This window comes from Anabrus simplex, chromosome 2, assembly GCF_040414725.1.
Source record: "Anabrus simplex isolate iqAnaSimp1 chromosome 2, ASM4041472v1, whole genome shotgun sequence".
Lineage (NCBI taxonomy): Eukaryota > Metazoa > Arthropoda > Insecta > Orthoptera > Tettigoniidae > Anabrus > Anabrus simplex.
The window spans coordinates 289451729-289464405 of record NC_090266.1 but is presented as its reverse complement, the minus strand read 5'-3'; the positions used below and the strand labels follow the sequence as shown (position 1 = coordinate 289464405).

Below are 12677 nucleotides of genomic sequence, written 5' to 3'. Positions count from 1 at the left end.
TGGAAACAACTTGGCGGGAATTCGATGGGGAGCTATCAATATTAATGGCGCTTATGGAAGAAAGAAGGTAGAACTGGCCGAGTCAGCAAAGAGGATGCATCTGGATGTGCAAGGAGTAAGTGATATTCGGGTAAGAGGAGATAATGAGGAAGAGATAGGAGATTATAAAGTGTACTTGACGGGTGTTGGAAAGGGAAGGGCAGAGTCTGGGGTAGGGCTTTTTATCAGGAATACCATTGCATGCAACATAGTTTCTGTTAGGCACGTAAATGAGCGAATGATGTGGATAGATTTGTCAGTGGGAGGAATTAGGACAAGAACTGTGTCCGTGTATTCACCATGTGAGGGTGCAGATGAGGATGAAGTTGACAAGTTTTATGAAGCATTGAGTGACATCGTGGTCAGGGTCAACAGCAAGGATAGAATAGTGCTAATGGGCGATTTCAATGCGAGAGTTGGGAATAGAACTGAAGGATACGAAAGGGTGATTGGTAAATGTGGGGAAGATATGGAAGCTAATGGGAATGGGAAGCGTTTGCTGGACTTCTGTGCTAGTATGGGTTTAGCTGTTACGAATACATTCAAGCATAAGGCTATTCACTGCTACACATCGGAGGCTAGGGGTACCAGATCCATAATAGACTATATTTTAACAGACTTTGAATTCAGGAAATCTGTTAGGAATGTACGAGTTTTTCGCGGGTTTTTCGATGATACAGACCACTATCTGATCTGTAGTGAACTAAGTATCTCTAGGCCTAGGGTAGAGAAAGTGAAATCTGTCTGCGAACGAATAAGGGTAGAAAATCTCCAGGACGAGGAAATTAGACAGAAGTACATGGATATGATTAGTGAGAAGTTTCAAACAGTAGACAGTAAGCAGGTTCAGGATATAAAAGTGAATGGGTGGCATACAGTGATGCTGTAGTAGAAACAGCAAGGGAATGCCTAGGAACAACTGTGTGTAAAGATGGGAAAAGGCAAACATCTTGGTGGAATGATGAAGTGAGAGCAGCTTGTAAACGTAAAAAGAAGGCTTATCAGAAATGACTCCAAACAAGGGCCGAGGCTGACAGGGATTGGTAAGTAGATGAAAGAAACAGAGCGAAACAAATAGTTGTTGAATCCAAAAAGAAGTCATGGGAAGATTTTGATAATAACCTGGAAAGGCTAGGTCAAGCAGCAGGGAAACCTTTCTGGACAGTAATAAAGAATCTTAAGAAGGGAAGGAAAAAGGAAATGAACAGTGTTTTGAGTAATTCAGGTGAACTCATAATAGATCCCAGGGAATCACTGGAGAGGTGGAGGGAATATTTTGAACATCTTATCAATGTAAAAGGAAATCATCCTGGTGGTGTTGCAAACAGCCAAGCTCATGGGGAGGAGGAAAATGATGTTGGTGAAATTATGCTTGAGGAAGTGGAAAGGATGGTAAATAAACTCCAATGTAATCAGGCAGCAGGAATAGATGAAATTAGACCTGAAGTGGTGAAGTATAGTGGGAAGGCAGGGATGAAATGGCTTCATAGAGTAGTAAAATGTTTCGCAAACATTTCATTTTCATGTACTTTATAGAGAGCACACTCGTGTTTGCCAATGTTTAATGATGTTGCAGTATAACGTCTTCCTCTTATGACTAGACAGTAAATACAAGGATATCTGAGCGTACCAGAAGGGCCGATGTTTTCATGACATATAAAACTACCTGTTAGTTGGGCTGCATGAAACAAAATTAGTTAATGTTATGGTTCTTGTTAGGAAATTCCACCTTTACAATACCAAATTGATTTATTCCTTATCAGCATAACAAAATTAGTAGGTGCACGAGAATCACCCATTATAATGAAAGGGCAGAGTAGGCCAATAACTGCATTCCTGAGACATTTACACTATACATATTTTAAAGTGAAATTAGAAGACTTGGACAAGGCATGGGCTCCCCACGTAATTTGTAAAATGTGCCTTGAAAACCTAGGACACTAGAGCCAGGGGAATTTCTGATGAAGAGCAAGTTGACGTGGATTTTTCAGCAGCTAAATAAGTAGTAATAAGTCCACGATTGTTTAACCAGCTGGAGTTGAGTAATCTGATATGAGACCTCCATCCCACGGAGGAAAAATATTAACTGCTTCTTGCACCTGGAACTACGTTTTCTTGGTATAGACGTAGAGATAAGGAGTTCAGGAAATATTTGAAGAAGGAAGATGATCTGGAGACATTGTGGATTCCTCTCGTAGGAAATTAAAGGCTGTGCTACTTCGTAACGGAAACATTCTAGCTTCAATTCCTGTGGCACATTCTGTTTCACTAAAAGAAAATTACATCAGAATGTAAACTGTTTTGGACAAAATCGAATATCGTGAGCACAGGTAGGATGTACGAGGGTAATCACAAAAAAAAGGTCTCCTATTTTTTATATATACAGAACTCTGTTCATGTGGCTGTTGTCTGAGGCACTCAGGCTTGGCTTGGCAGCCATTGAGAATGGAGCTCCCATTGGATGTTACCGCGAAGTGCGTGCAGTTATTCGATTTTTTAATGCAAAAGGTACTGAACTGATTGGAATCCATCTCCAATTGATGGAAGTGTATGGTGATTTTGCAATATCACATCAGAAAGTGTTTCATCAACAAGTTTGTTCACGAACAATTTTACCCCATCGATAATATAAATTAATACCAATACATTTTATAAATGTTACTCCAGCAACGAGAACAAGTCTATTGACCATAATGACAATTATCAACTGCAGAAAATATTAAATACTGTTATGAAGTTTTTAATGACAATTATACAAGTTAAGCAACAGGAATCAACACAACTAGCCAGATCTCAAAAGTTTTTTATTTTATTCTTATTTTTAAACAATTTTAAAAGATGTTCACCAGATGAGTTTCGGCAATAAAATGTTAATAATACCAATATAAATGGTTCGTTATTGGACATTATAAATTTTCCAGCTAGCTCATTCTTGGTTGCCAGCGTTTCGCCCTCGTGTGCCAGGGTGGGCTCATCAGTTGGTACCTAGCACACCTACCAATACGCTGGCTAGTGTATACCGTGGAGGCCACTGCGTAGGCTAACTGGAGCCACTGGCAGTGCCAATGCACTAAGAGACTTTGTCTCATCACTAAAAATTGATGCCTGCTTGGCCATCAGATGATAATAGATGTTGATTCCCATAGGAATATTTGTCCTGAATGAGCAAATTTATAATACCAGTATAAATGGTCCGTTATTGGACATTATAAATTTTCCAGCTAGCTCATTCTTGGTTGCCAGCGTTTCAGATTCCCTATGGGAATCAACATCTATTATCAAATAAAATGTTAGACTGAAGAAGATTTTAGACAAAAAGTGTTAGCTTAAGACAGAGTTTTATTGTTGTGTGACTTTTAAAATGTTATAAGATTATCAATTAGTTTTATAGGAGCAATTTTGAACCAAAAGAATTGTTTTATGATCTTATACAATCTTAGATTAATGATAGTTTGGCTGATGATGCTCACGAAAAGGAGCGAAACATGTACCATATAAATATCATAATAAATATGTAAGTTTGTACTATATTTTTATTGTATTGAAAAGGTGGCAATTGGCAAAACTAAAGGAATTGTATCACAAGTGTATGGTGAGTCGTGCATGGATGTCAAAGGTGTAGAGAGTTTGCAGCTGGTCGGACTGAAATTCACGACAAACGAAGAGAGGGGTGGGAGACCGTCAATTTCCGTCGAGACAGTCGTGAAGGTTGAGCAAATCATGCATGAAGATCGGTGGATCACCCTGGATGATCTCTGCATTTTGGTTCCTGAGGTTTCCCGAAGCGCTGCTCACAACTTCCTGAACAGCATAGCGGCGAGCTAGTATGACATGGGCACACAAAGACTGTCACAGCGCCTACAAAAATGCATCAACCAAAATGGTGATTATGTAAAAAAAATAGCTAAATGTTCAAGCTGTAAAATGATGTAAACCATTGTAGAAAAAAACAGGTCTATGTATTTATAAAAAAATAGGATACCTTATTTTTGGGATTACCTTGATATGTAGTGACTTGCAGGTATGTGTTATTCTACAAGCAGGCTACAATAAATTCCCTTGCGATTGATGTGAATGGGACAGCAGAACTAGGGACGTTTTGTTTTGCTATTTGCTTTACGTCGCACCGACACAGATAGGTCTTATGGCGACGATGGGAAGGGAAAGGCCTAGGAATAGGAAGGAAACGGCCGTGGCATTAATTAAGGTACAGTACCAGCAGTTGCCTGTTGTGAAAATGGGAAACCACGGAAAACCATCTTCAGGGCTGCCGACAGTGGGATTCGAACCCACTACCTCCCTGATGCGAGCTCACAGCTGCACGCCCCTAACCACATGGACAACTCACCCGGTAAAGAGCTAGGGACTAACACCAGTCTACACCTTCCTGGCCCAAGAAACGAGTGTTAACACTGGGTGTAAAAAATGTAGCAAATGCTGCCTTAGTTGGCCTACAAAAAGTTATTTTACCACCACTACACATCAGACTGGGAATCATGAAGCAGTTTGTTCAAGGCCTTGGACAAAATAGCTCCTCTTTTCAGTACATTGCAAGCAAGTTTCCACAAGTACCAGATGCAAAGGTCAAGGAAGGCATTTTTGATGGGCCACAAATGAGAAAGCTATTCAAAGACCGATGATCTCTATTGACAAACATTCACATTAATAACATTTAATATGCTGTCAGATCACTTGTACAAAGGGACCAGTTTTTACCCCATTATGGGTCATCTTCGCCATGGACTAAAATTGACTATATATAGTGCAAATATAATCAGATTGACACTTTAAAAATGTTATGTACATATTACAAATTATTTTATGAAAGAGGCTTAAAATTTCTGTCTATAATACTATAATTAGTGAATTTAAAGTCCACTAGTCTAATTTTGTCATGTGTTACATTGCCATTGGTATTAATCTACTGTAAAATGAACAATCCTAATAAGTTGAGCTGTTACACTGGTGTTGAAAATTAAAATAACCAACTTGTGTACTTAGTTGATAAAAGTCTGCCTTGCTGAGTAACATGTATCGGTGAGAGTTTTGTCAAATGCAGCACAGCTGTGTTTAAACAAGTATACACACAGTGAGTAGACTTGAGATGGTACGATTGAATTATTTGATAGAAGGGACCTTGCAAAACCTAAAGGACTTGTGTCATAATCTTAATTGACAAGCTGTTTGTCAATAAGGTTCGTGCTGAGCAAATATGACTCTTCACAATGTCAAACTATCCACACATACCCAGGAACAAATAAAGACTGAGTTTCAGATTGCTTGGTACTGCTATTAGATGTTGAGTTTCATCCAGGAATACAGATTTAAGTCGATACTGTTTCTTGAAAAATGATTGTTTGAAGATTTAGCTATAATGGGGCTCAAATTTCTGGATGGTTGATGCGGGAAATCGTTTCTTCGAGGAATGGATAATGCAGGATTTTTAGGACGTGATTTAATTAGGATGCTCACGGGTCCACGTAATTTGAACAAATAATCCAGGTAAACATAGTTTCCGGGAATGGATAATTGAGGTTCCACTGTAAATGAAATATTTTCCAAATGAGGGAAGAAGATTGGATTCCACGGTGCGATTGTGTTGAAAAAATAACTGGGAACTGCAATACGCAGGAACATCTTCGAAACAGCATCACGGACAGCAATGAGAATGAAAATCACAGCCTGTTTCCAGTCATCTGACCGGGTCACGAATGGAATGGATGAAGCCCCCATCTAGCTGCGGGGATACGATATGTGCTGGCTGCCAAAGTCTGTCGCACTTCTCTTGGGCAAAGACAAATGACTGACAGACGAAATGAAATGTTAATGGAGAGTGTTGCTGGAATGAAAGATGACAGGAAAAACTGGAGTACCCAGAGAAAAACCTGTCCTACCTCCGCTTTGTCCAGCACAAATCTCACATGGAGCGCAGACAGCAATATTCTTCTAAATCTTGATGGTGCAATATGAATGATGTAGGCAATGCCACTTCTGGCATTTCAGAACTAGCTGTCAGCTACTAGAAGATTGAATGGAGTGTTTTTGGTTTGTATTTTATTTGTAAGCATACATACTGCTCAAGAGTTAGGAGACTTCAACCAGAGCTGAAAATATACTGTGAGATGTGTAACCTCTATTAATTTCTCTGTGTAGGTTATGCTACTTTTGTCGTTTATCCCTAGCATTTAACCATTCATCTCTTGTTTTGCAGGTTTGGCTCAGTGTGCTGAACTGTGCTGGCAGCTGCGTGGCTTGGCTGGAAATCGTCAGGTGCCAGGAGCTAAACTTGCATTGCAGCATAATATTGGACTTGGTGGGGCAGTGGTTGTTGCTTTGTACAAAATGGGATTTCCTGATGCAGCAAGGTAAGGATGTGCAAATAAACTTTGAGAGAGTGAGTGAGTGAAACTTCAAATAAGGAACTGTACAAGCATGTGGCATGTGTGTGAAAGAAAGTAAGGGGAGAATAATCCCTACACTCAAGGTAGGTGCCAGAAGTCATTCTGGTCTTAGACTATCCATCGTACAGTGACTTCCTGGTTCTTTCATGCAGGGAATCTTTGCACACTTGTAAAAATAATAATGCCCACAAACAAGGGGAGTGTAAAATAATGTGAAATTTCAGCATGAATTCTAAAGAAGGGAAATATGTAATCTAATAACTGATAATATTAATAATTATAAAAATTAAAAAGGGCATTTTCAGGAATTGGGATCTTCAGTGGGAAGTAATATTTTATCTGTTCATTGAGGGTGTTTCTATAATGCAAGATGGTAGGTTACAGTGCTAATACTACCATGACAGAATGGAGCATTATTGCATCACAGGAGGGTAGAGTGGGATGGTAACATTACTAGGATAGGAGCAAATAAAGTGGTAATGCACCACAAGAGGGTACCTTGGGATATATTGATGTAAACAAAGAACACTGTGTATGCATCTGCGCTCTCCACTTTGATTTGGAGAACCACCAGTCTACTTCTGAGCACATGGCAAGAGCCACGTGGGGTTGTTTAGGAACTGTCATTACCTCACTTGATTGGTGCGATTAAGTCAGACTGTTGCCGGATGCCACTGATGTCAACATGTAGATAAAATGCCATGGGGATATGCAGACAAGACAAATTATATTCACTGTCCGCAATGAATAAAAAAGTGAATGACATATCACATCTGGATATTCAAAATCTCAGAAAAAAAATAACTTATGGAAGGTTGATGGGTTTCATCTTATTCCTAATACATAATAAATTAGTCACAACAGAGCATATAGGGAAAAGTTTGCACTTTTTATATTTCAATCAAATTAATATAGTTTTGAAAATGCAATGTTTAAGAAAGTCTAAAAAGTACTTTACCTAATTAGAATATTATTAAGGACGAACTCCTTGCAAGTCGGATTCCTCTCTCTCTTTCTCACGGCTACGTGTATCATTCATATTAATGACAAGACGGTTGACAATCATATCGCGCGCAGGCCATCTGATTCCCAGAATCTCAGCTCTTTCACCACCTCGTGATCAATAAAGACATGCCACATTTCAGCTGATACACTCGCCAGAGCTTCATTAATGTTCTGACTTCTACGAGTTTAAATGTTTTATTATTATATTCGATATATCTCTTTAACAGCCACAACATCAACTCCATGGGGTGAAGCTTACATTGAGCATTCGCAAACGGACGCATGTCGTAGATATTTGAGATAAAACATGGCACGAACGGAGGATGTGATGGGGGTTAGAGATACAGCATGGTGGGTCAAGCTTGAGCACATGCATTCCAGGCACTCTTCAACTTGATTTGCTTGTGTATATTATTAACAGTAATACAAATCAGTTCTTGCGCATTTTTCTGACTTAAATTATTTGAGAAATTATATTTTGGACATTTTGCATGTAGGATCACTTTATGCCATGTCCTGGCTACTTAACTGCTTTGATGTCTATAGGTGTTCTGTGGTAGTGTAAACCAGCAAACGTTGACGTAAGCACGTGCTCATGTTTACAGTAGGACTGGTTTTCTCAGTGATGGCAGTAGACTAAAATTACCAGGATAAGAAGGATCGGACAAATGATTTGATATGATCAGGTGGCAGAAAAAATATGGTTGGTTATCTTTAGAGCATTTAAAGATATGAGAAATCTAACAAGAAAGCTGTTTCCAAATTCTTATTTCCACCCATTGCATCTTACGGGAAGGATCGGGACACAAGCAAGAGCTTACGTTACCTTTTGAATTGTAAATAATCTTATATGTATTGACTAGGTGGAACAAGTATACTAGTTTTTTTCAACTTATATAATATAATTGTCAATACGAGTCCAAAATGAAATTTATTTCATTTCATTTACAATTTACTGCTTTGTTCTGAAACCAGATTACTTAGTGCAAATCTAGGAAAACTATTAATGTAGTCTGTTACCCGCTTTCGAGTTAAGATTGGTAAGTAAAATAGGTCCACCTATTCAGTACAAGGCTAATGACACACATAACTATATTTTCTCAGTAATTACTTACATTATCATGTCGGTATTAGCACATGGGACTAGTTTCGGCCACTGGGGCCATCTTCAGCCATACAGATTTAAAAAATTGGTGTAAATGAAACATTGGAATATCCAAGGATTTCTAAAAGAGACAAAACGCATTAAAATCAGTCTGTGATGAAAAACCTGATGACACTCATGTCCACATGTCACAAAACACTATACCATAAATTTAAAATGCTAGCAAGATATCGTGTAATGTTCAATGTTGACTTGTTTGGTCTTGAGAAATAAAATTTACACACTTGTAAATGTTCGGGCCCAATAGGTGTTTATCTTTCAGTATGGATCAGACCAGATGTCTGTAAAGAATGAGGAAAAAGAAAGTGAAAAATCTGAACCACTGTGGTGAAATAAAAAGGTAGAGAAATGTATAACAAGAACTTACCCTCCTCTCACTCTTATACTGCTACAAAGGAGTCTTATGTCAGTGACAAAGTGCAGGTTTTAGCAGAGGCTGGCAGTGGGGGCTCAGGTTGTGGATGGTATGGAGAAGGGTAAACCATAAGAGGAAGTAGGAATAATGGAGGACTGGTGGTGGCATTGCAGCTTCTGCTCTTATTGGAATTGTGTAATTTGCAAACTGAGATAATAATACCAAATAAAATGTTAGGCTTTTCAGATTTTTCATTAGGATTGCAATTAGGGTTAAAGTGGTGTTCTAGATGAATGTAGCAATTTTCAAAGATATTGGCACGGTGCCCTTGTCTACATTCTTAAAGTATCCAGGTCTCGATCGGTGGATGTGAAATGGTGATTTGAGTCAGACATGTGTTGGCTCATAGCTGAAAAGCGGTTACATTTTTTGGCATTCCATACACTGGAACCATACTCTAGTTGGTGCTCTCTCCTTTACATCCTTACTACAACCCCTAAACATCCTCATAACCATGTGCAGAGATCTGTACTCTTTATTTATAATCCCATTTATGTGATTACCCCAATGAAGATCTTTCCTAATATTATCGCCTAGATATTTACAATGATCCCCAAAACGAACTTTCACCCCATCAATGCAGTAATTAAAACTGAGAGGACTTTCCCTATTTTTGAAACTCACAACCTGACTTTTAACCCTTTTTATCAACATACCATTGCCTGCTGTCCATCTCACAACGTTATCGAGGTCATTTTGCAGTTGCTAACAACCTCTGATTCCACTTCTTTACTCATATCATTTATATATATAAGAAAACATAAATGTCTAATAATACTGCCTTGAGGAATTCCCCTCTTAATTATTACGGGGTCAGATAAAGCTTTGCCTACTCTAATTCTATGAGATCTATTTTCTAGAAATATAGCAACCCATTCAGTCACTCTTTTGTCTAGCCCAATTGCACTCATTTTTGCCAGTAGTCTCCCATGATCCACCCTATCAAATGCTTTAGACAGGTCAATTGCGATACAGTCCATTTGATCTCCTGAATCCAAGATATCTGCTATATCTTGCTGGAATCCTGCAAGTTGGGTTTCAGTGGAATAACCTTTCCTAAAACCGAACTGCCTTCTATCGAACTAGTTATTAATGAGTGTTATAAAGTATGAATTATTATTATTATTATTATTATTATTATTACTGGTTCTGTATGCTATATTTTGATTATGTTTCTTGAAAATATTAGTAATCTCATATATATTCTTATCGTTAAACATAAAAGAAGTATATACTTTCCTGGGAGTTCTTTAGTTAGTGTGGAAAAACGCTGGTTCTTTATCTTCATTGATAAATTACTTATTTTATCCATAATTTTTAGCTATAGCCCGAATGGTGTTTAATTCTTTTCTAAGGTCCCCTTTAGATAGAGGGATGGTATATGCTCTGTATATCATACTAAAATAAGCGGCTTTTTATGCGAACAGGGGTGTAATGAATCCTGCTGAATGGTATTAGCAGTTTGTGAGGGTTTTCTATAAAAGGTGGAACAGCAAGGTAAAGGAAGCAGTTAAAGAGATACGAATGGCTTGGAGGAAGTGGATAGGCAGCAATAGTACAGAGAATTGGAAGAAATATTAAGAAGCCAAAAAGGTATGTAAGAAAATAGAACAAAAGAGAAACGGAAGTGCTGGGAAAGTTTCACAGAAACTTTACAAGAGGATATAAAGGGAAGTAAAAAGTTTTTGTATGGTTTGGTGAAGAATAGTTTACAAAATAGGGAAGTTACCAAATTTGTAAATACTGAAACAGGGCAGATGTTGACGAAAAGAGATGACATACTAAAAAGATGGGAAGAATACTTCTCAGAATTGCTAAATATTAAATACAGTGAACTGGTAGATGAGAAGGTGCAAGAAGAAACAATGGGGAAAGAAGAAGAACAAGTAAAGGAGATATTGATGTTAGAAATAGTGGAAGCCATACAAAAGAGCGGTGAAGCAGCAGGAGTGGATGAGGTAACTACGGAAGTGATAAAAGCAGCAGGACCAATAGGGCTACTGTGGCTGTATAGATTATTTAGAATAATCTGGAGGAAGAAAGAGATCCCAGAAGAGTGGGGAAAGGGTTTAATTATCTCTATATTCAAAAAAGGTGATAAAAATGAATAAAATAACTACAGGGGGATCACCCTTGTTGCCCATGTAGCTAAGATATTTGAGAGAGTGTTGGAAGGAAGACTGAGGAGGAAGGTAGAAGGAGAAATGGAAGAAGAACAGTATGGTTTTAGGAAAGATAGATCAATGTTTACATTAAGACATATGATGGAGAAAAGATGGAAGTTTGGATAAGACATAGTGATGACATTTATTAACATTGAGAAAGCTTATGACAGTGTGCCCTAACAGTGGGTATGGGACACATTAAGGAAAAAGCAAGTTAACAGAGTGGAAGTGCAAATGCTAAAAGTGATGTACAAAAATTGTGTTGGTAGTGTGAAGACTAGTATAGGAAAAACAAAAAATGGTTTAAAGTTGAAACTGGTCTCCAACAGGGAAGTGTACTATCCCCCATACTATACATCATAGTCATGGATGAAATTCATAAGAACATTAAACAGAGATTGGGAAGACAGGCAAAAAAAATCCATGTTGTTTGCGGATGATATAGTGATATGGGGTGAGGGTGAAACGGAAGTGCAAAAACAAGTAGATGTATGGAATCAAGAGATAGATTAATTTGGGATGAAAGTAAGCACAGAGAAAAGTAAAACAATAGTGATGACAAGAGGAAGGAAGGAAGGAAGGAAGGAAGAGGAAAGATAAAACTGAATGGTAAAATTCTGGAAGTGGAAGTTTCAAGTACTTGAGAAGTGTGATCGCAGAAAATGGAAAGATAACCAAGGAAATTGGGAAAAGAATACAACAAGCAAACAGCTTCTACCAGAGTGTAAGGGGTATTTTGTGGAACCAAGATGTCCCGAAGAAATGTAAGAAAGTATTATATTAAACCTATTATGAACCCATACTAACCTATGCAGCTGGATCGTGGACTACAACAAAATGAGAGTAGAATACAGGCAGTGGAGATGAAATTCCTAAGAGGTATCGAGGGCAAGACCAGAAAGGATAGAATTAGAGATGAAGAGATAAGGAAAAGGACAGCAATCTTGAAACTTCAAGACAGGATAGAAACAACAAAGCTAAAGTGGTATGGGCATACGGTGAGAATGGGAGAAGAGAGAGAGTGCCAAAGAAAGCTTTTTCAGAGAGGTTAACAGGAAAGAGACCCCAAGAAAGACCCCGAAAGAGGTGGACAGATTCAGTGTGGGAGTGGATAGAGAAGAGGGGAGGAAAACCAGAAGATGTACTTAAAAAAAGAGAAGAGTGGTGGAGAGACAGGCAGCGATGGAGTTCCTTGATTCACAACCCGACCCAGGAAGTTGGAAACGGGAAATGAAGATGATGATGATGATGATCATAGGGCTTTCTATAAATAGAGGATAAATTATCCGAATGTTGGATAATGGTTAAGTCTAAGTAATTTAGGGACTGATGAATTTTGAACTCGAGGGTGAAGTCTATGCAAAGGTCTAATGCGTTAAGCTTATCGAGAGTGATGGTCATTTTTGTAGATCTATGATCTGTTATGGCAAAGATGTCATCGGCGTACCTGGCCCAGTAGCCTGCTGTATACTATTGAAGTTATCATT

General features: G+C 38.3%; 1 protein-coding gene across 1 annotated transcript in view; it reads left to right on the top strand.

Annotated features, from left to right (window-relative positions):
• Positions 1 to 12677, top strand: part of ScpX (Sterol carrier protein X-related thiolase) — a 242404-nt gene that overhangs the window by 194879 nt on the left and 34848 nt on the right. The window contains exon 7 of the mRNA XM_067140605.2: positions 6251 to 6404. Coding sequence (XP_066996706.1) covers positions 6251 to 6404 — 154 coding nt within the window. The remainder of the gene's footprint in view (positions 1 to 6250; positions 6405 to 12677) is intronic.